The sequence below is a fragment of the Haemorhous mexicanus genome, chromosome 3, assembly GCF_027477595.1.
Source record: "Haemorhous mexicanus isolate bHaeMex1 chromosome 3, bHaeMex1.pri, whole genome shotgun sequence".
Taxonomy (NCBI): domain Eukaryota; kingdom Metazoa; phylum Chordata; class Aves; order Passeriformes; family Fringillidae; genus Haemorhous; species Haemorhous mexicanus.
Window position 1 is genome coordinate 48,726,203 of NC_082343.1, and position 21,588 is coordinate 48,747,790.

General features: G+C 40.4%; 1 protein-coding gene across 1 annotated transcript; it reads left to right on the forward strand.

Annotated features, from left to right (window-relative positions):
* Positions 1 to 2,267: 2,267 nt before the first annotated feature.
* PPIL4 (peptidylprolyl isomerase like 4) lies at positions 2,268 to 20,668 on the forward strand. The gene is made up of 13 exons (XM_059841700.1): positions 2,268 to 2,395; positions 2,872 to 2,939; positions 3,025 to 3,089; positions 4,869 to 4,986; positions 6,619 to 6,761; positions 7,119 to 7,215; positions 8,620 to 8,736; positions 9,650 to 9,774; positions 11,881 to 11,947; positions 12,775 to 12,886; positions 14,391 to 14,487; positions 15,121 to 15,259; positions 20,388 to 20,668. Exons 1-13 carry the CDS (start codon positions 2,326 to 2,328, stop codon positions 20,607 to 20,609), a joined length of 1,440 nt encoding a protein of 479 aa, XP_059697683.1. The 5' UTR covers positions 2,268 to 2,325; the 3' UTR covers positions 20,610 to 20,668.
* Positions 20,669 to 21,588: the final 920 nt, after the last annotated feature.

The following is a 21,588-nucleotide window of genomic DNA, read 5'->3' on the forward strand; positions in this document are numbered from 1 at the left end:
ATTAGTCTGTTAGAGTCTGTAGAATATGAGAACCTTTCAGAGGGGGACTGTTAAGAAGATTAGTTGGGGTTTGAGGGGTAGAAACTTGGTCTTTGTTTCCTTTTTCATGGCCCATATGCAGGGAGGTGCTGGTTTCCTGCTGGACTTGGTGAGAGTGGCCCTCTCTTAGCTGCTGTGGGATGGCTGTGCCATGTGGTCAGCGCCATCTTTTCAGGACAGCTTGGTTGCTGTTATTCCCACAGCTCCGCATCCTCACACATTTTCTTCCACTGCTTTTTGCTGGTGGGCCCCTGCAGGGGCTTTTCCCACACTCTGCTTCTGGTTTTGGTGTCTGCAGCTCAGGGGTCAGGGATGGCAGCTCTCCCTATGGCTCACCAAACGTGCCCCCACCTTTCCTGGGGAAGCACCGGAGGCTCTGTCTGAGCCCTCCCCAATGCACAGCCTGACCACAGGTTCTTGCATGGTCCACAGGTCCTTCAGATGTCCCTGTCCTTGTCCTCCGACCAGGGCTCGGTGGCTCTGGAAGGGAAGGCATTAGCAGCCCCAAGCCTCCCTCCTGGCCTTTCCTGAGCACAGTTTCCCTTGCATTGCCAGGCAGTGCTCAGGAATGGAGGCAAAAACAAGCCCTGGGGCCAAGGTGAGCAACGAAAACTCTGTCCCTGGCACACCTGCCCCTCCGTTGTGGCCCAGCCCAGCCCAGCCCTCCAGGAACCTGGGTGACAGCCCATCATCGCTTTCTCTGCGGACAAGGAGGCTGCAAACGAGGTGTCCCTTACCTGCTCACAGCTTGAACAGGGGACAGAAGGTTTCAATGTCAACCCCCTATCTGGCTTTTTCACACTGATTTGGGAATGTGACCCACCATGTTAGATAATGAATAGATGTTAGACTTTATATTGGTTTTTTTGGGGGTTTTTTTGCCTGCACAACAGTTTTATTTAAATGCCTAGCAAAAAATATCAAATTTATTTCAGTGGGTTCTGGACCAAGTCCTAGCCTATCAAACACTAGCTCATAACACACTGTTTATTTATCTGTTTCAGATGCTGAGCTTGACATATAAATATGATATATAGTGGACCGATTTTGAAAAGAGGTGGTTTCCTTCAGCTTGTGACAAACCCTTTTTGGAAACAGTGCATAGCCTCCAAGGGGAAACTTGAATAGGAAAAGGCAAGCACCCCTGTACAGCCTGAGAGAGTAAACTATGACCACATGCAGCACCAGAACAAAGAACACCACGCAGATATGCTTGTGGGCCTGCAAGGCAGCAGCTAAAGTCTGCACATGCCTCAGAAAAATGTGGGTTTGTAGTGTTTGCTGCGAGCAGCTATGCCCTGCTAGCATGCTGGAACGCATCAGCTGTGTCAGATGGCAGCTCTGTGGGTGAGAGGTGCCCTGCACAGCTCCTCAGTGTGTCAGCACATCTCCTGTGCCTCTGCTGTCAGGGTTCTTCCACCACCCTGGGCTCCAGGGCACCTGAGGTGCTCAGTTCAACAACAAGCTGGCAGTGTCCCTGTTCTTGTAATGTGTGGCTCTTACCAACATGTGGCACAAGAGACTGAGTGGACTGCCTGCACTCCTCGAGAAAGGTTTTTGGGGCCTTACAGCAACCTAGAAGGGCACTAAGTAAAGCAGATGCTTGGGAAGCTCTTTTTAGTGAACTGGAATTAAGTTAATCTCATTATTTCTATGCACCTTCCATAACTGAACAGATGGATTACATTAAAATATCTTCTTTTTTAGATGATTCCACTTATTGCAGTCCTTAGCTGATGCCTGCTCCTCATTGATTTTACAGTCACTAACTAGATGCATCATGGTCACCAGCTGTGTGAGGAAGACGGGGGAATTATGTCTCCCAGCAGTAAGGTCTGATGTCTGATGTCTCTCAGCTTGGGTCTGCCAGGTTTTCATGATTTTAAGTCCAGCTTCTCGTGCTCGGGCACAACAGTTCAGAATGACTTGGTAGCTTACAAGAGGATGGGCTGGGCTAAGGACCGCCCTGGGAGATGGTGGATTCCCCATCCACGGGGGTGTTTACGGGACGACTGCGTGTGCCAGTTATCTCTCAGATTGGACTCGATCTCAGAGGGAGGTCTTTTCCAACCGGATTGTTCTGTCAGAAAGTATACCAGGATCTTACAGATCAAAGAACAGCCTGCCTTAATTTTTTACACATTCCACATTTTCCACCGCGCGCGCCCTCAGGACTGCGGGCTCGGCCCGTCCCGCCCCTGAGGGATCCCCCGCGGGGTCCTCCGCGCCGCCAGAGGGCGCGCGGGGCGCGGGCCCGGAGCGGGCCGGGCTGTGCCGAGCGCGGCCATGGCGGTGCTGCTGGAGACCACGGTGGGCGACCTGGTCATCGACCTGTACACGGAGGAGCGGCCCCGCGGTACGAGCCGAGCCCGCTGGCACCGGCTTTCCCTGGCCCCGCCGGCACCGGGCTCGCCCCTGACCCCCTCGGCACCGGCTTTCCCTTGCGCGGGCGGGTGGCGGCCTCGCTGGGGACAGAGGCCGGGGAGTGCAGTCAGCGCTTTGCGGCCGCTAATGTAATATCTGCTAAATCGAAGGGCTGCCGTGAGCTTCTTTCTCAAATGTTTGAAAATAAACGGGGGAGGGGGGAAGAAAGTATGTTCCATAACCGACCATGTTTAGGGCTCTTGGAATCGCCGGAGATGGTTTGTAGGAGGGGAGGAAGTGTTACGCCTCTTTCGAGCATTTCTGTCAGCGTTTATAGGTTGTACCCTGGTAAGTCTCGATACAGTCTGCTCCAAAACCACTTTTCAGCACGTTAAACTAGGGCTCTGTTATATCTATTCTTATTGTATCTGGAGTTTCCTTTATAAATGTTGGTATGATTTCTTGCAGCTTGTCTGAATTTCCTCAAGCTCTGCAAAGTCAAATACTACAATTATTGTCTTATTTATAATGTACAGGTGAGTATTCTCAATTCCTTGTTTTTTGGTTGGTGTAAATTCACAAACATGAAAGCAATATCTTATGTATTCTCCTTTGTGACAGAGGGATTTTATTATACAAACTGGTGACCCCATGGGAACTGGTCGTGGAGGGGAATCCATATTTTGGTAAGTGTTTATGTATAAAAATGATACATACGTATGTATATATCTCTCTATATATATCTCAACAAAGAATTTGTGTAACGGAGAAGGAGTTCCAGTTAGATTGTCTTCAGCTTTCTTGGGGCAGAATTGCTAGTGAGAAATAAAAATGTTGATGCATAAGTTTCTTTGGTTTTCATACTTAGATACCTTTTAAATTTCTATGCTGCCTTTGGCCATCCATTGCTTTTTTCCTGGACATTGTTCTGTCTCTGACCTTAGAAGTGAAGTTACAGGTAACAACTTGTACATACATTTCTGTCTAAAAGCTGGCAAATAACTATGTTTGGTAAGAAAAGAATCATGACCAAATGCTCTGTAGAAGACAATCAATTAGCATTGTGAATACATTTAATATTATAACAAAATGTACTAAATTGAGCATGAGTGAAGCATAGAGGCTATGCTTGATTTCCTCTTTGTATAAGAAAGTGATCCCCTTACTTGAGTTTGTCTTAGTCACGTTGGATGTTTATAAGGAAATTGCTTTTCTTAATTGTTCAGGAAGTTTTCAGTGGTCATGGAGACAAGAGTTGAAGAAATCATTCAAACAGATAGGATGGAGTTAAAGTGCGTGTGTTCTGCATGATTCATTTGAAATAGTTATTAAAAGTAGAATCAAAGTTACAGAGCAGAACTTACTACCGGGGAGATGCTGGGGAACACAACATACAGCGATAAAAGAGTTCAGTTGAAACAGAGACAGTGTTTCTAGAGTAGTGTTTGCTTTTGTAAGTCAGTCTGTCAGAGACTCTTAAATACAAAACCTGGAGCCCATGGATCCATGAATCACCACTCCAGGGGTCCTGGAAGCAGTGTACCTGTGCTAAGCAGATGCAAGTCTAGGTAGGTAAACTCGCCAGGCTTGCCTGTCTCTGCACACAAGTAAATTAAGTTTATTTTGATATGATTAAAGTCTTCTAAGAATTACTGTTATGGCAAATTGTACAGTGTGATGAGAGAGTGTCAGATCCTGTCTGGCAATAGCATGGAGAACGTCAGTTTGTCTATTGTACCTGATTACAGCAGGTACAAAACTCCAGTCCATGGAACTGGAGTTTCTGTTCTTGCAGGCAAAGTTTAATTTGAATCCTCTCTTCATAGAGGCTAGCACCTGCTTAGCAGAATGAGTTTAAACATAGCACTGTCCTTACATTTGGGCAAATATGGTTATTGATCATGCAGCCATCATGGAATGAGACAAAATAGTGATAGCAGGGTTAGACATAAAAAATTAATAAGAATGCAGAAATTTGCTATGTCCTGTATATCCCAGATTACTGTATGTAGTCTTGTCTGTATGATGATTTTTGCACATAGATGTACTGCTTTTTTGTTTTTCTTGGGAGATAATTTTTTAATGGAAATAACTGCATTTTTTTACAGTGTGGAATAACTTATTTTTGCAGAACCTACTTAAAATGTATAGTTAATTTGTGCCTCAGAAAAATGTTATATACATTACTTAAAAAAATATAAGTATACCCTTCCCATCTCCAAAAAAGGCGCTGTGAAATGGCCAGAGAAAAATTTGTTGTTCTTTGTAATATAAATTGTGGAAGTATACAGGTCCATAAATATCTTCATGGGTGCAATATAAAATATAGGTTTATTTGAAGGCCTAATGTAAATGTGAAATGTAAAATTTTTTTGAGATGTTGTTTACAGTTTTAAAATGTTTGGTTAGCTCACTTTTAAAAATTCCTTTTTCTTTTAACATATATGTTATATTTGTTTTTTTAGTCAACTGTATGGTGATCAAGCCAGATTTTTTGAGGCAGAAAAGGTGCCAAGAATCAAACACAAGAAGAGGGGAACTGTGTCAATGGTGAACAATGGCAGTGATCAGCATGGATCACAGGTCAGCACTATGTTAATACTTTGATGTGATTTTGCTAATGTATAAAATGGTCAGGAAAGAAAATTTCTGTAGTTATATGGAAGTAAAAATTAAGGAAACTGAGTTTTGAAATAATGTTGATATTTTCTGGTTATGACTTTGTGTTAGTTTGGAAATTGAAATCCTATCACAGTTTCTCCTGTATGGTTACTTGAAAGTGCAGTTTTACCCCAGTGCTGATATAAAAACAGTTTTTGAAAGTGGTCTTTTTCTGTTTGCTGTTCATGTGCACAAAGATTTTGCTATAGGTAAAAAATTCTTATTTACTTGTTTTGTAAATTTTACTTATTTTGTAAGGTTTTTTTTGTTTTTAAAGCTCATAGAACACTATTATTTCTGAACTATTATTATTTTAGGTGCATTGTCACTTCTATGAATTAAAATGCCTCACTTTTAATATCCATATATTTTAATTTTTAAAAAGAGGGATTTTTGAAAATAAGAACAATTCAAAAAAAGGTAGGGTTTTATTCGAGCTAGAGCTTGTAAAATATACAGGTAATTATGGTGCTTCCCTGCATTGTATATATAAAATGGCATGGTTGGGGTATTTAGGAAAAAGAGATGACATTTGAATTTATTTTTAAGATGCAGCCTGCTAGTGTATGTGCAGACATGTGAGAGTGAATGCTGATCCCAGGAACGTTACTGCAGCTTCTTCCTTGGGAGAGAAAAATTCCAGAAAGGAGCTCCATGGAGTTGCCTTACAAGTATAGTGTAGCTTAGTGTAATCTTTACCACTTACTAACCAGCCTTAACCGTGTTGTGGAGAGAATGAGGAGTGGGATGTTACCAGTCAGACTGTAAGGTGTGGGTGCAGCAGTTGTGTCCTGTTATTTGTGCATATCTGCCTCTTCCTCCCTCCATTACCAAGTGCCCTATATAATTTGTTACTAAATTCTCACTGGTATAAATTTTCATAGTTTCATTTTTGCCTTAAGGTGAAAGATCTGATTTGTTATAAGATACAGTGCCAGTTCGAGTTGATCTAAGTCAGTGTATGTTAGTTCTTCTCTCAATGCTACTGCATCCTGTTTTTCAGGAGACAAGGGTTTGTGGGAAGAAAGGGAAAAGGTCTGGATAGAATATGTAAAGATAGTAGGTAAAGGTAGTACTGTGGGAGTTAGGTAAAGATAGTGCTAGGGAGTTCTTGCCAAATTTATGAAGAAGTACCTGCTGAATGCTGCTGGGTGAGCAGGTGATTTGAGCTCAGCTCACAAGGGGTAGCCTTGCTCTTTCTGTCCTCTCCCTTTCATCAGCTGTGATGCCAGTCACAGCCTTTGCTGGTCTTGCTCACCAGACCTCCCCAGCAGAGATCTGTCTGCTCCTCCAGTGCCCTTGTGCCCCATTACCAATTCACAGAAGGGTCCTGTGAGCTGCACCCACAGGCTTCTGCAGAGGGAGGTTTCCTCAGGCAGTGACTGTGAGCTGTACATTGGCTCACCATGTTCTCAGAGCAATCTTCTACCAAAAATGGGAAGAGGATATTTATCCCCCCCTCTGAATTTTGTGAGAGTGTGTTAGGGTAATAAAAAAAAAAAAAAAACAGAACTTTTCTATTTACTATTTCTAGTTTTGTATCTTCTTTTGTAGTTCCTCATTACCACAGGGGAAAACCTGGATTACCTTGATGGTGTACATACAGTGTTTGGAGAAGTGACAGAAGGCATGGATGTATTGAAGACAATTAATGAAACCTTTGTAGATAAGGATTTTATCCCATATCAAGATATCAGGTGTGGCTGCTTTTAACTTTACTTTTTGAGGAATACATTACTATTGACTGAATTTCCTTCTTTTGGAAACTAGATGAATATCGTGATGTCAGGTGACCTGTATGTGCTATCTTAAATGCTTCCCCCCCGCCCCAGTATTAGTGGCAAAATCAACAAGTGCTAAATAAACAAGTATGTACAAAAATCTTTAGCCATGTTGCCCTTCCAAAAGCATCAGTGCTAGAATTTACAAGCACACAGGATATTTGGCTGTTTGGGATACAGCTGAGATTTAGTGGGGCTGGTTTGCTGTTAGTTGGTTAAACCAAGTTTTACTTGCATGTAACCGGTGCTGATCTTGACTTTGTTTTCTCTAAGGATAAATCATACAGTAATTTTAGATGATCCCTTTGATGACCCACCTGGCTTGTGTGTTCCTGATCGCTCACCAGAACCTACAAAGGAACAGCTTGATGTGAGTGTTGGAGGAAATAATTTTAAAAGTTTATCTAAATTAGTGTCCAGCACAGATTTGGCCAAAATAAGAAATCAGTCTTCAAGGTTTTATGTCTCAAATCTGTGTCCTAAAAGAGCTACACATTTTTTCATGCAGGAGGTGTTCTTCTTCTGTGCCAGCTTGAGTTCTGATATGTCAAATGCTTGTCAGTTATTTGGGGCTACTGCTGTGCTTAATCAAATACAGCTCCTTAACCTTTCAAGAGAAGGATAAAAGCATGACTTGGGTGCTTTCCCCTGTGGCTCCAGTGGAGTTGTGTTTGAAAGCTGTATTTTAGGTTACTATTTACAGTGTAGATAAGCAGAACATTCAGAATATTCAGCACTAGTATTACTGGTTTTCTGTATACTCTGGTAGAAGACAAAATATAACTAACATTTATTAATAATAAAATGATTACTGCTGTTTTCCTTTTAAATGTGAGTAGGTTGTGTTTCAGTGGAAGTAATCTTTGTCATTCTTAGAGTTATATGTGCAGGCACACATACTGCTGTGGGCTATTTGTTCAAACAGAATGAATTTTATAAGAAATAATTGCAGTTATTAATAATTTACTCATGGTATACAGTTACAGAAATTGTATGTGAGATAATTCCCTTGTATGGTAACAGTTGTTTCTAGTAAAGAATTAATTAACTAGAGAAAATATTGTTTATTTTTAACCTTAATAGATGCAATTACAAGATTGAAATTAGGGTTTCGTAGTATGTGTGCACAATGGTTGATCTCTGATGTACCTTCAGATATGTTAAGAATAAGGTATTTAATGGCTCACTGGCAGCAGCATAGAGATGTGAAGACTTGTACTGAGGTTTTTTTTTCGCTCATAGCCTGTCTGAAGATGCACCTTTTAGCATAGAAATGTCTGTAAGAAAGGCAGCATTCTAGAGGTGCTGGTGAGGAGAAAAAAAATTAACCTCAAGTCCTGCCCAGGTCTAGATGTATTTAAAAAAAAGTTATTATTGTGCTATGCTCTATTTAATGTCTTGCTAGACACAACAAATATTTGCAGTGTTCCTTACCTTCATTTGTGGCAGGAGTTACCTGGTGAGTTGACACTTGTGAGATGTTGAGTGCGTGGGTAAATAGAAAGAATTTAGAATACCTTACTGAATATGGTTCAGACTAGTCACAGAAGTTCAGAATAGTTCACAATGCCTGAAATATAACATCATCTCCTTTTTTCTTTTGTTCTAGTCTAAGTGGGAAGAAGAGAATGAAATCCCAGTTCTGCAGACAGTGCTTAAGCATTTTTCATGTCTTGAGGGGTGAGGGAAGAGGTTGTCCAAGTAATAGTTGGAAAGTGAGAAAGAGTTTTTGGCCATGGCTTGGTAATAAATAGCCTTTTCCTTCATTTTTCAGAGTGGCAGAATAGGAGCAGATGAAGAAATTGATGACATGAAAGGACGGACTGCAGATGAAATAGAGGAATTTCAGGCAGAAAAAGAAGCAAAAACTCGTGCAATTCTTTTGGAAATGGTGAGCATCTTTCTGTATTTACCTTTTAGATGTTATTCCTGTGTTTGTGCATGTTATTAAGTCTAGGAGGATGTGCACTATTTATCTTGCAATTACCTATCTGGTGATGATGTCATGTTTCAGAATCTGCTATTAAATATCTGTTGTACAATGAAAGGATTGAGCGTGAGTACTCATGTTGTGGTTTTCTGATAAAACCAGTGATACTTCATTGTCAGAATGGGCCAGTCTAGGCTTTCTAAAAACTTGCTGGAAATTCATCCAATTAAAAAATGTAACAGACATAGTATGCTGCTGGAATACCTGCAGTCCTGGAAAAGTTTTAGCATGTGTGGGAGGGAGCTGAGCTAATATGTGACAAACTCCTCCCAGTGCATACAGTGGTAAACTCCATAGTAACAGGCGTAACAGGTCAGGCTTTGAAGTCCTTTTTTTTTTTTTTTTAAGAAAAAAGGAGAAGTAAATAAAAAATACACACCATTGAAAGATGAGTGAATCCATCTCACTTCCTTACAACTACCAAATTCAAATTTATGGTGAACAGTTTGCAGCAGAGACTGATTCCACGATCAAGCCAGATCTGGCCACAATGTTGCCGAAGATTCGGAGGGACGAAAAGGGTGCACTTCCACCTTTTGAAACTGTCTGGTTTTTATGCTAAGAACAGAAAAAGCACAGTAGAACATATTTGTGAATTTTCATGAAGTCCAGCAGTGGAATTGCAAATAAATAATAAATTTTAGGTGCTATAGAAAACACTTTTTTTTGTGACACTGAGTAGCAAAAATATTTAATAAAGTTTTGGTTTTGTGATAGGAATATGAGATCACACAAAAAACGTGTTCCCAGTGTGCTGTGCTACCTATAGAGAGCTTTGGGCCAAAGTGATGAATGTCTTCTTTCCGTATCCCAGGTGGGAGACTTGCCAGATGCAGACATCAAGCCCCCAGAAAATGTGCTTTTTGTTTGTAAACTGAATCCTGTGACCACAGGTGAAGACCTGGAGATAATATTTTCACGATTTGGTCCCATTAAAAGGTAATTATGATAAAAGAGAAAACCTTCTTGGTTGAAATGGTACTTGATTCCTCCCAGTCTGTTTAGGTTTGGCTGTAAAGGAGTAGTCTGGTGTCTCAGGAGATTTATGCTCTGTTTGGATAGAGACCACAACAATGGGGATACAAAGACAGATCTAGCTAGATAAATATCCTGTCCCCAGGAGTGGTTTTAAGGAAAGCCTAAGGAAGTGTAGGAACCAAGAAGGCATGTGGCACTTCTCTTTGCCCCCGTCCTCTCACTCCCTTCAGCAGTTTGTATGTCAGATGCTCAATGAGCTGGATAGTGTCTCTGGGTTTTTCTTTCCTTTGGGAGTATTTGTGGTTTGGGATAAAGCACCAAACATCTGTGGCATCTGGTACACTTCTTGTAGGGTGTTCCTCATTCCTGCTGCCCTTCTCAGTTTTGATCTTGGCTTCTAGTAGTTTCAGCTGATTCCTCATAGTACTGCTATCAAAAGACCGGATGGGCAGTGAAATCTGCTTTTCTACATTCCTCTGTCCTACACCCCAAAGTTTTTTTTTTCCTTGCCAAGAGCACTAAGCTACATAGTCGTGCTTCTTCATAGCAGAGACTTAATTACCTTGTTTTGCTTTTCTTGTCCTTTTCCTGTTCTTTTGTTTTCATCTCAAGATGACAGAATCCGAACTGCTCGCAATTTAGAGGAAATTACAGATTTATAGTGGAACAGTTTTGTTCTGTGTTTTACTCTTAACTCCCTTTCTAGTGAATGCCAAAGTTGTTTTTTTCATTGGGGTTTTTGGGGGTTTTTTTTACAATATACAGTTAAGGTTCAACCCATGCTTATCTTGTTGCATGTTTATCAATGCAGAGATGTTCCTTATGCCCTTTCTGCTTACTTTCCCCAAAAGCCTGTGGTGCAGGAGTTTATTAGAATTTGCAGAGGGATTTCAAAAGACTTCATTGAATGGATCATCATCATCACCACACATGAGCATATTGACTCTGTTAGAGCATTTCACTTAAGTCTATTCAGGTGGTCTGGAGTAGGCCCTGTGTATTCAGATGGATGCTAAGTTTGTTCTGCTTAGAGTTTCTAGCAGTTTGTGCAGTACTGGCAACAGGTCTGCAGGCTTCTAGATCCTAAACTACACTGTCTGTGGTGGGGGGGGGGGAATTGGCATTGTGTGCCACTCTTACTACTCCAGCATGATTTCTCTATGCTGTAAGGATTTCTAATTTTTTGTACCTCTGTCAGAGTTGTCACTCTTCTGCAGTCCTTCCACTTTCAGATAGGTTCTCTGAATAATCCATGAAGGAGGGTTCTTGCACAAAATCATTCTGCCTTCTGCTGCAAAGAATTCCTGTAGTTTGTCTGAATAGCCTTACAGTTTACTTTTTTTCTTCCCTCCCCCAGAGATTCTTTTTTCTTTCAGCTTTGATCATCTTTTGATTGTGGATCCTGATTTGTCACTTTCTCTCTACATGTCTCGCATTGTTCTCACCTTAATGCCACATATCCTGCCCTTGTTGCCTGTGTGCCCTCCTCCAGCATCCTGTAGTCAGAATTCTTACCTCCAGTACAAGAGTTGTGCAATACTGATACAATACTATATTCTTCCCATGTGCACTACTTACTTAATACTGTCAGGCTTCTTATTTTGCCCAGTGACCTGCATGATAAAAAGTTGGGCTGCTGAAGAGGTGCTTGCTAAGAAGAGAAAGTTTGTCACAGGATATTTGTTTAAACTTTTGCTTAAAATGACAGAGAAAACAGAATGTGAAATTTCTGGTCTTGCATTAGTGAAAAGCAAAAAATTAAAAACAAACAGTAATGTTGGAAAATATGTTTTGTTTCATTGATTAGAAATTAATCTCTAGTTTTGTGCTTCATGGTAACCACATGTAAGTTCAGTATAATTGCTCAAAGCAATGTCTCATGCATTTTTTTCTTGCAGTAGGGGGTCTCAGGTGTTTTAATACCTTCAAGGTGTTTAGGTTTTTTGTGGGTTGGGTTTTTTTGGGTTATTTTTTTCAACACCTACTCTCCCTTTTAAGCAGTGCTTTCCTACCCTACATTTTTTGCTCCAACAGTGTTGACATTTTAATTTCCTGTCATTTTTTCAGTTGTGAAGTGATCCGAGACTGGAAGACTGGTGAATCTCTTTGTTATGCTTTCATTGAGTTTGAAAAGGTATGGGTTTTAGATATAAACTGTATGTAGATCCTGCTTGTAAAAGCCCCTTTAGGAAAAACACATCTTCAAGTGTGGAATAGCTAATATTTTCTCTTACTGAGAGAAACTATAACTTAGTTATAGAAGTTGTAGGTCCTAAATGAGGCAAGCATGTAAGTCTGCCTCTGTTTGAGCAGCCAGTACAAAAATGTGCTTAGACTGTCTTGAAACCCGTGGGAGGGGATCAGGCCCTTTTTCTCCCCAGAGTGCATTAAGTCTTGGAAGAGTTGAAGAAAGGAATGCTAGGAGCATGCAGCATAAAGAAAGGAGGGTGTATGGAATAAGATGGATCCATGTGTACAATGGTTTTCTCTTCTGAGCTTGTAAATGATACCCGCTGTGTCAACACACTGCCCTTACTGTGAGATGGATGGCAATAGTTCTCTAGGTGGTGCATAGCTTTATGTGTCCTGGTATCTCTCATCTGTGAGGACAACACTGGAAAATGGTCTCACATTTCTTTGGATTACTTATGTAGTTAAAATGGAACTTTATTCAGTTGTTCTGTTTTCCTTTTTTTTTTCTTGAGTGTATTACATGTGCTAAACATGTAGCTGGATTGGCAATTTTTTAAAATACTGAAATGAACTGAAGAATTGGGAATTGAAATGCTGATATTCAGAGAAAGCATAACTATTTCTTTTGAAATGGTGCAATTCAAGATGATGCTTTAGGGAATTTCAGAAAGAAATGTATGCCACTAAGCAGTTGAATTTGTGTTTGAGCTTTTCTGTGAATATTCCTATAAAATAATCATGACTCAAGATTTTCCTGGTTCATGTCAGGAGGAAGACTGTGAGAAAGCCTACTTCAAAATGGACAATGTGTTGATAGATGACAGACGGATACATGTGGATTTTAGCCAGTCTGTTGCAAAGATTAAATGGAAGGGAAAAGGTAGGTATATTTGCAATTCTTTGATCCTCGTAGCTTAATAAGCCATGACTTCTAAACTAAGCATTATATAAAGAGTTAGGAGTTTAAGTCATCTCATCTTCAAGCATATAAATGTTCCTGGTACTGTAATAAATAGAGCAAAGACAGTTGTTAGTTCTTCCCTTCATTTGTTTCATAAGAAAAAGTAGAAGGGCTTCCTACTGTTATATTAACATTGCATTGCCACTGATTGCCTTTTTAGCCAATGTAATTTTGCCACTAAACATTCTTTTCTTCTCAAATTTTGGACATGATTTTTTTTGTATATATTACTTGTTAGCAAAATAATATGCCAATACATTGTTATTTTCTAGTTTCTTTATTCACTATACAACAGCCAGGTGCATACAAGAAAAAGTCAGTTTTCAGGCCAGGGATTTCTGCTCTTCATCTCCTGTAGGTCAAACATACTGCATGACAGATTGTATGTTACAAAAACCCCATTTCAGGAGTTTGAGGATATTTTGGGAGGAAAAGGGTGGTAGAAGAGGTGGATGCAGTGGTTATTTGAATACTGAGGGCATGAGAAAAACACTGGAGTTGGAGAGGTGTCTGTGCATTGCATTGTTGACAGTCTTGTGTGTGATCTTATAAAAATGCAGTCAGCCCTCTGCTGGCGTGCAGTTTCTCCAGGTAGGGTTGTGGCCATGAACACTGAGATAGTGGAACTTGTCCAGCACAGAGCTGAGATGACTCTGTATTCTGTCTATACCGGGTGCCATAGTGCATCCTGTATTGACTGCCTGCGTGGGGAACTTTACCTGAGCTCTAAATTGTCCAAAATACTGGAAAGCTAACTGTATTGTCGTCTTGTGCTTATATGGTACCCAGAGAATGACCTTCCATCCTCGGTGGTGGTTTCTGGCCTGGCCAGTGAACGTTGCAGTTTTAAGCGTGGCCGTGAGAGGGCAGCACGGTGCCGTAGTTCGTTGATCCGTGCATTGGTGCTTCAGTGAGTGGAAGCCAAATCCATCGTGCCCCTCTTTAAATCTGGACGCGAACATTTTTTGTCATAGTCTTCCGTTTGAATTCTTGAGCTGTAGCTGTCTCAGAGGTTTCCCTCCGTGTAGACCAGAGCAAAAAATCATTTAATAATGAGAACAGTCTGTTGGTAACAGAATTTTAAGTAGTGTGATATAGGGCCTGTAATAGAAGTGAGACTAAGCCAGTTGCTGAATCCTGCTTTGTGATCCCTCTTTATGTGTTATGTCCACTGGATGTGAATGGGCAGAAATCTGGGTGTTGTTTAATAGAATCTGCAAGCAAGAGAAGGGCAGAACATCACAATTTGTCCTGCTCTCTTCTACTCTGTTATGCAGATGTCAGTATTTCTGGAACTGTAGCCTGCTCTGGAGCTCTCTGTGGTTATAAAGAGCCCCTAAATCATCATCAGAACTTAATGTTAGTTGTGGGTGTTGGTTGTGTTTGTGGTTAGAGTGAAATGAACGTATTTTTTTGTGAACAGGTGGGCGGTATACCAAAGAAGATTTCAAGGACTATGAGAAGGAACGTGACAAACCTTCAAAATTTGCCCTGAAAAAAAAGATAAAACCAAAGCAAGAGTATCCTTTTCTGGTCAAAGGTACTTTTTGAATTAAGTAGAATTTATGAAAACAGCCTGGAAAAAAACTTTTTATTTTTAAAGCTTGCCAAATGGATGTTTCCCTTCTAGCTCATATAACCATTTGGTGTTTGAGATGGAATTTAATATTTTGTGGTTTTCACTTTGGTGAATTTAGTCAAATCAAAATGTGCTGTTTCACTTCCATGTTGTATGCAGGTGAATAATGTTCCTAGTCCACAGCCCTGGAATGACATATGGCATAACAGAGATCTTAAGTAGTTTCAGAGAGGACCTTCTGCATCCAAAATGAGACCGTTCTAGTAATTAAATAATTCTCTATTATACTTTGCTTGTGGTTAGCATGAGAGAAAGCACCACAGGTTGTTCAGATATCCACAGGTAGGAAAGAAAGGAGAAAGCAGCCTAGCTGTCTTGACAGGACAGACTTCAGCCATTTTGGCACAGCAGCTGATTTTTTTTTCAATATGTACCGCTGTGTTCTGACTGAACTATGTGTTTGTTAGGTCTTGGTAAACTCTCGTTAGATAAACAGGGCTTTTCTTCCCAGGCTGTTGTGTTCTGCTCCTTACTGATATTGGGAAACAGATCTGTCCTTAACCAGCACCATCAGTGCCAAGTATGACCTTGTGCTAGATGAAGATGTAGAAGAGTCTCACACAAGTCAGTCACACTTGGCTAAAAAACAGAAAAAGAAAAAGCACCACCACTCTGAAGACGAAGATGATGACAAGAGGACCAAAAAATCTAAGGTACGTGACTCTTCATGCATTAACTTTATAGCTGTTCATTGTTTTCCTCATAAAAGAAGCCAGGAAGAGAGTGTGATATTGAATAAGGACACGGTGTGCAAAGTCCTGTGTAGCATACAGCAGCTGTAAACTTACAGAAGGCTGATGTTAATATTTGATTATGAAAGAGGGTTTCCTCATGGACTTTTGTAGCTTGGCAGGCCTAGATGGTTTTTTGCCAAAACATCCTGAAGAGGCAGTGTAGCCTCTCATAAAGTAGGGGATCTTCAGCACTTTGAACCGGTTGTTCACATATTCCCAGTCATAAAGTAGTAGTTAATAGTATTTCATGACTGTAGACTATGTCTCATTTTCTTGCCAGACCATAATATGTTGGGTTTTTCCTATGTGGAGTTGGGAGCACAATTACATTATCTTTACATTATCTTTTTGTATTTGTCCTTAACTGTTTTGGAAGTGTTTGTGTAAAATCTGCATGTGGGTTTGCTTGCATCTGAAATGTGCAAGCCTATGGGGCTGTGGAGGACAGCACCAGGAGACAGTAATTCTGTCATTCATTAGTTCCACTGCAGCCTGTCAGGACAGCATTCCCACATTTCTGTGAGCTTGGGATGCTGAAGATATGGTGTTTTGTGGAAACAAAGTCTGCAGTGAGAAAGTGGTGTGTTAACCACCACTGAAGTGAGCATTAGGAAGAATTGAGCTAAACTGGAAAAGAAAAAAAACAAACCCCAGTATTTTAACAGTGCAAACTTTATGAGTGAGAACAAAGCTGTCTCTAGCATCTTTGCAGAAAGTGAAAAAGTTTCAGCCACAGCAAATAAGGCTATTGTCCCATCCTGAGTTTTGAGTGCTGCTGAAAGTTTTGTGTACACAAAGCATACATGATTCTGTTCTTATGCATCACTTCTTGCTGAGATGCTTGAAAATTGTTTTTCTCATGAACATCAGCAATTAAAATCTTTCAGTGCCAGCAGGGAGCCCTATTGCTCATTCATGGACCCAGTCTTTTTGTCACTGCACTAATTCAGTCAGGTTCCTTTGAGTGGAGGGGAGGGGCTTGTTCAGGTAAGTGAAGTCCTGACTGCAGTGTGTGCGTACAAGAGGTGTAAACTAATGTTGGTTTAGACTTTCTCCTGTCTGATTGAAAATGTTGCTTTAGACTTCTTGAAACAGGTGTTTTTCGTGGCAGTCTTTGTTCCTGATGGTTCAGGAGCTGCACCCATGGGACTGGCTGGTTATGCATTATCAGCAGAGAACATTTTAAAATCATTTAGAAGCCTTCACCCCTGCAGGTGGCACAAGTGCTGGCAGCAGTAGGTTTTTACATCTGTTCTAATTGTTGTAAATGGATTATGAGATTTCATAGCACAGAAACATGAATGAGAACAGAGGGATTCTTAGTGCTATTTTCAAGTTCTGGAAAAGAGCATTTTCTAATGCTTGTCTATGTGATCTCCTCTGTGTTTATGTGTATCTTTTTGTGATTTAGTCACCTGCTCCTGATGTGGTTTGTTCTTGTAATCTGCTGCTGCTGGGTTCTGGTGTCTTCTTTCCCACAGCTTTCTTCTCTTAGTCACCTTTACCCATTTTGCTGTAAGGAGTTTAGCTTTCTTAGGCTCGAAATCACAGATGGAGGCTTACTTCTATTCTCTGATGGCAAGCATCACAATTCCCTCTTGGAGCTGTGAAAATTAATTTCTGGGAAGGATTTTTCTCTCTGGATTTGAATGTCCTTGTTATTGTGTACTGTACAGTATGCATATAGTTAGCAGTATGTACTCAGTCTCACACAGACTCAGTATTTTGGGCATGCCCTCCCTAGTGAAATCTGCAGCTATCTTAGGTGACAAATCCTGCTTAGCATATACAAAATTGTAGTTTTGTTTTATTTTTTACTATTCATACTTTGGGCATAATATGTGAAACTAAGGGGAAGCAGGTATGTTCCTGAGGTGCAATATATTCAGGAAGAATATTGAGTCCAACACAAAGCATAGCAGCATGGAAACTTTTTAGTGAATGCCTATATTCTAGTGAATGCCTATTTGCCTATATTTTTAGTATAGGCAAACAAAGCATTCTCCCCTTACCCATTTTGTAAATCACTGAATCTATTTGAGGTAAGAACTTAAAAATAAAACAGCAGCAGACCTTCCACAACTCATCAGCCAAAGACCACAGTAGCCATACAGAAACTTCTACCATGAGTCCATAGTGTGGCAGAGATTTTAATTAAGAGAGATATGGGGCTTATAATGGGAAGTTCTGGCAACTGGAGCTGCAGTTTGTGCTATCAACTCTAGCTATGACTTGAAGGGGTTTTATTTTCTCAATAGTTTCCATGATGTTGAGTTGTTTTTCTGTTCTCTTGCTGGTGTTACTTTTTTTCTTTAGTATATTTTGACTCATTCTTTTCTTAGTCTGATACCCATTTCCTGAATCTTCAGCCTCTGTGTTGATGTTTCAAGAATATATTTTTGAGTCTTGTGCTGTTTGACTTCATTCCATGGGTAGAAGAGGTAGGGTGCTGTGGCTTGCTTTTAGTAAGTAACAGGATGTGGGTCTGGGGCAGGAGGGTGGACTGCCGTGTGGGTTTGTGAATAGGATTTGGTAGGGTTTTTTTGAATACAGGACATACTTCCGCCTGAGATTTGTATTATGACTTTGTTCACCTTCCAGTTTTCTCTGTTTTCTCTTGGATTTTATTTTTTAAAAGAACTGGATCTGTGAGGCCTACCCAGTAGATTTTTGCAAGACATAGGGACTTCCCTATTTCAGATTTCTGTAGTGCATGGTTTTGGCAGAGGTACTGATTTTTCTGGTTTTGATTTCCTGCTTTTACTGCTTATTGGACACTGTTCCCTTCATATTCAGGGTCAAGTTTTATCAAAATCTGCCCCCAGAAAAGGCTCTCTCTATTTGTTTGCTCCTTTTAACCTTTAACTACTGTGTTTAATGTATTGAAGAGATGACATATGCATTTTACTTCCGTGGCCAGGATATTTCTAGCTATTTCACCTGGGACTGCTGTTAGGCAGTTACTACTTTTGGCAAAATCAGCCATGAACTTCCAGAGAAGCATCTTTCCCTCTTTCATTATTTCATTCCTCATGTCTGTTCCAGCACAGTGCTGGATTTAGAATTCGGGTGATCATCACGTATTCATTGACTGATGAGAGGCTGTGATCCTGCATTGAGAGATAAAAATTTCAGCAGTAAGAGAGAGCCTGTTTTTAAGTACGAATCTTTTTCTTCCTCTTCCAAGACGTGTTTTTGGCTTTTGGGCATAAAAATTTGGTTTCAAAATACCATCATTTTTAGTAATTTAGTGTGTTTTAAAAACTGACCTTTTTCTACGCCAAAGACTTTAAAATGAAAAATCTTATAAAAGGGGAAATGTAACTTATGCTAGCAAGAAATAAAGATGCAATTCATTCTATTAATTCAAATTGCACTTTTTTTCCTTTACATTGTGATCATATTAGCTACTGTGGTGACTTTGTTGTGTCACTTTCAGACTTGCCCTGAATACCTGTACGTTAAATGCTTTTGTGAAGATCAGTGTTGGCATACAACTCAATGCTTGTATGACTTCTAAACCTTTCAGCAAGTTGTCCTTTTCTGTGGCATTCAGCTTGGGCCATTTATCTGTAGTTTGAAATGTTCACTAACCTGTTCCCTGTCCCCAGTTGGCCAGTAGCGTTGTCTTCAGTGTTTACTTGGTAGATTGTCCAACTGAGTGCTGCCCGGCTTTTCTCCTGTTTCTCCCATGTTCTGGGAGGAAACTCCACCAACAAACCAGTTAGAAAGCAGCCATACACCAAGCCCACCATTTGGTTTTCTGGCCGTTATTTTTTGTCTTGCTCCTGTCTACCCCTCCACTAGCATGTCCATTGTCTGATGTTTACTCAGAACTTGTCACCGAGGGGCTTGAAACCTATTGCCTTTTTCAAACATATGGAGAATGAGGCTTTTGGGTACAAGAGTAGTAGTATGGCTCTGCATCATTTTGAGAGTCGATGGACAAAACTCTTACAAGTTGCTAGAAGCATCACTGAGACTCTTTGGTGGATCCAGATTTTAAAATCTGTACTGAAATTAAGTCCAGTAAAGATGTGGAATAGGCATTTGGCCACCAATGAGATTACTGTACCCAGCAGTAGCAGAATGTTTTTGTTACAGATCAAACCTATGATTATATGTGTGTCTGTCTATCCAGAGGGTTTGTGTTGCTTATTGTAACCCCAATACTTTCAGCATTATCAATGTCATTCTAAAGGTGGTGTTTGCTCTGGGAACCACCCCAGTCACTGACTTTCTGCATAAAATCTCTGTTTAAAGTAGAGTTTTTTTCACCATTGTTTTAAATAAATGAAGTTTGCTTGTTGGTACATGGAGTGTAGGTTTTAACCATACAGTTGTGAAGGCTGCTGTCATGGTATATCCTAAGAAAAATAATATCTGAAATGAGGAAAGAAATACTATGTGATTTAACGAAGACATTCTTCTTAACTCATGTTGGTCTGTGCTTAACTGTATTATTATTAAAATCCCATAAAACTGTATCTCTCTGTTAGCACATATAGTGATACTAAACTGTCAGGTTGTTCATTTTGCTGAAGCCTAGAATTTAGGCCATTAAGAACTATTATAGGTAGGTCTTAAAATATATTATCCATCTGCATAGCACTGGAATGCCTGTGGGGCTTGAACCAAAACTTACGGAAATATTTGCATTGCTTAGGTAAAAAAATAATAAATCCAAATCTAGCTTACAGACATGTTTGATGCTTGTGAAGAGTTTGATAATATCCATCTGAATGGAATCCCCGATATAACCAGTTTTGCTAAATCTCCTTAGGCAGTACAAGAAGCATACCTGACAGCCATGCTTTTTTCCATAAACACTGACAGAAACTTACCTGTAAACTTACTTCTTCAGATGGTTTCAGTGAGGTATTTTTGTGTTACCTTCTTCAAGTCATCATGGATGTGAATCTCTCTAAGGTACTACCAGCTGTAGCTAAGGAACCAGCCATGCTCAAGTTTTCTCTAGTTCTCTTCATGCCTCTGTGTGTTTTCCCCTCTTGTTTGTAACTGCATTTCTGTCCAATTCCTTTGGCAGGACTCTGACCGGAAGCACGAAGACCGCTGCAGGGAGAGGACCAAGAGTGAGAAGAAGGACAGGCATCGGAGCCGCAGCCGTTCTCAGGAGAGAGATTACTCTTACAGCAGACAAAAAGACAAATACAGAGAAGACAGCCGAGGAAGAGACTGGGATAAAAAAGCAGACAGAAGCAGAAGTCCTAAGAAATCAAAAGACAAAGAGAGGTCCAAGTACAGATGAAGGACAAGGAAAATACAGAGGGGAACTAAAATAATAAATTTAACTTTTTTCTTTTGTCATAGTGTTTTCTCTGTACTACTTATTGTAGTGTCTGACTGCAATATGCAGTAAGATTTTACAGCTTGATACCCTTCATTGGAGCATGCTAATTCTAAAATTCAAGGTGAATCACTGCAAATTGCTCTGCCCTGGAGTGCCTGTGGCTGGATAGAGTATTTCAGTGGACTGTGAAGAAAGATCAGTTCTTACTGATTCTCTGGGAAGGCAGATATTTAAGGAACATAATCAGCTGAAACTATCCCATGGCAGAAAATTCTGACTAGGCAGGGCAGGCGGGATGGCTGTAATCTCCAGACCTAAGCTGAGCAGGGATGCTGAGGGTATTTAATACAGGAATGTGCTTTCCAGCACCATCTGCCCTTTGCTTTGTTAAAAACAAAGCTGGAGTCCAACATCTTTGGTGCTTGTTGTAATTAGAAAACAGAACCAAAAAACCCCACCTTCCTGTAGTGTTGAAAATAACATAGAAAATGCTGTAGCAGAAGCAGCTGCTTCTCTTTGACGTAGCTGAGGCCTGTTTGAAGGGGAATGCCTCATGCTTTGAGGCTCTTTGTTCCTTAGTTGAAGGCTTAGAAACCAGCTCCTCAGAGTTTTCTATTGGATTCCTTTACTTGCAACAGCTTAAAAATGTGATGTAGACTCTAAATTTATTATATGAATTTGAGTAAGTTTGAGACCTATTTTGATGTCTCGCATTATAGTTCCTTTAGTTCTTTGTAGTCTTGAGCTTGAGTCCAAGACTTAAGGTGGGCTTGACCAAATACAGGAAGTGTACTTGGCTAAGAAGCTGCCTTTTGATGAATCTCTTACTTTTGTGTCCTTCAAAGCACAGAACGAGAAATCCAGGGCTTCCATAACTGTCTCCTGGCAAAACATTTCTAACTGCCTGAGACCTTGCAGGGGCTGATGCCATCCTTGC

Coding starts and splice junctions, on each gene's coding strand:
- PPIL4 (XM_059841700.1), top strand. CDS start 2,326: ATGGCGGTGCTGCTGGAGACCACGGTGGGCGACCTGGTCATCGACCTG. Junction 4,987..6,618: donor GTGATCAGCATGGATCACAG/GTCAGCACTATG, acceptor CTTCTTTTGTAG/TTCCTCATTACCACAGGGGA. Junction 6,762..7,118: donor ATCCCATATCAAGATATCAG/GTGTGGCTGCTT, acceptor GTTTTCTCTAAG/GATAAATCATACAGTAATTT.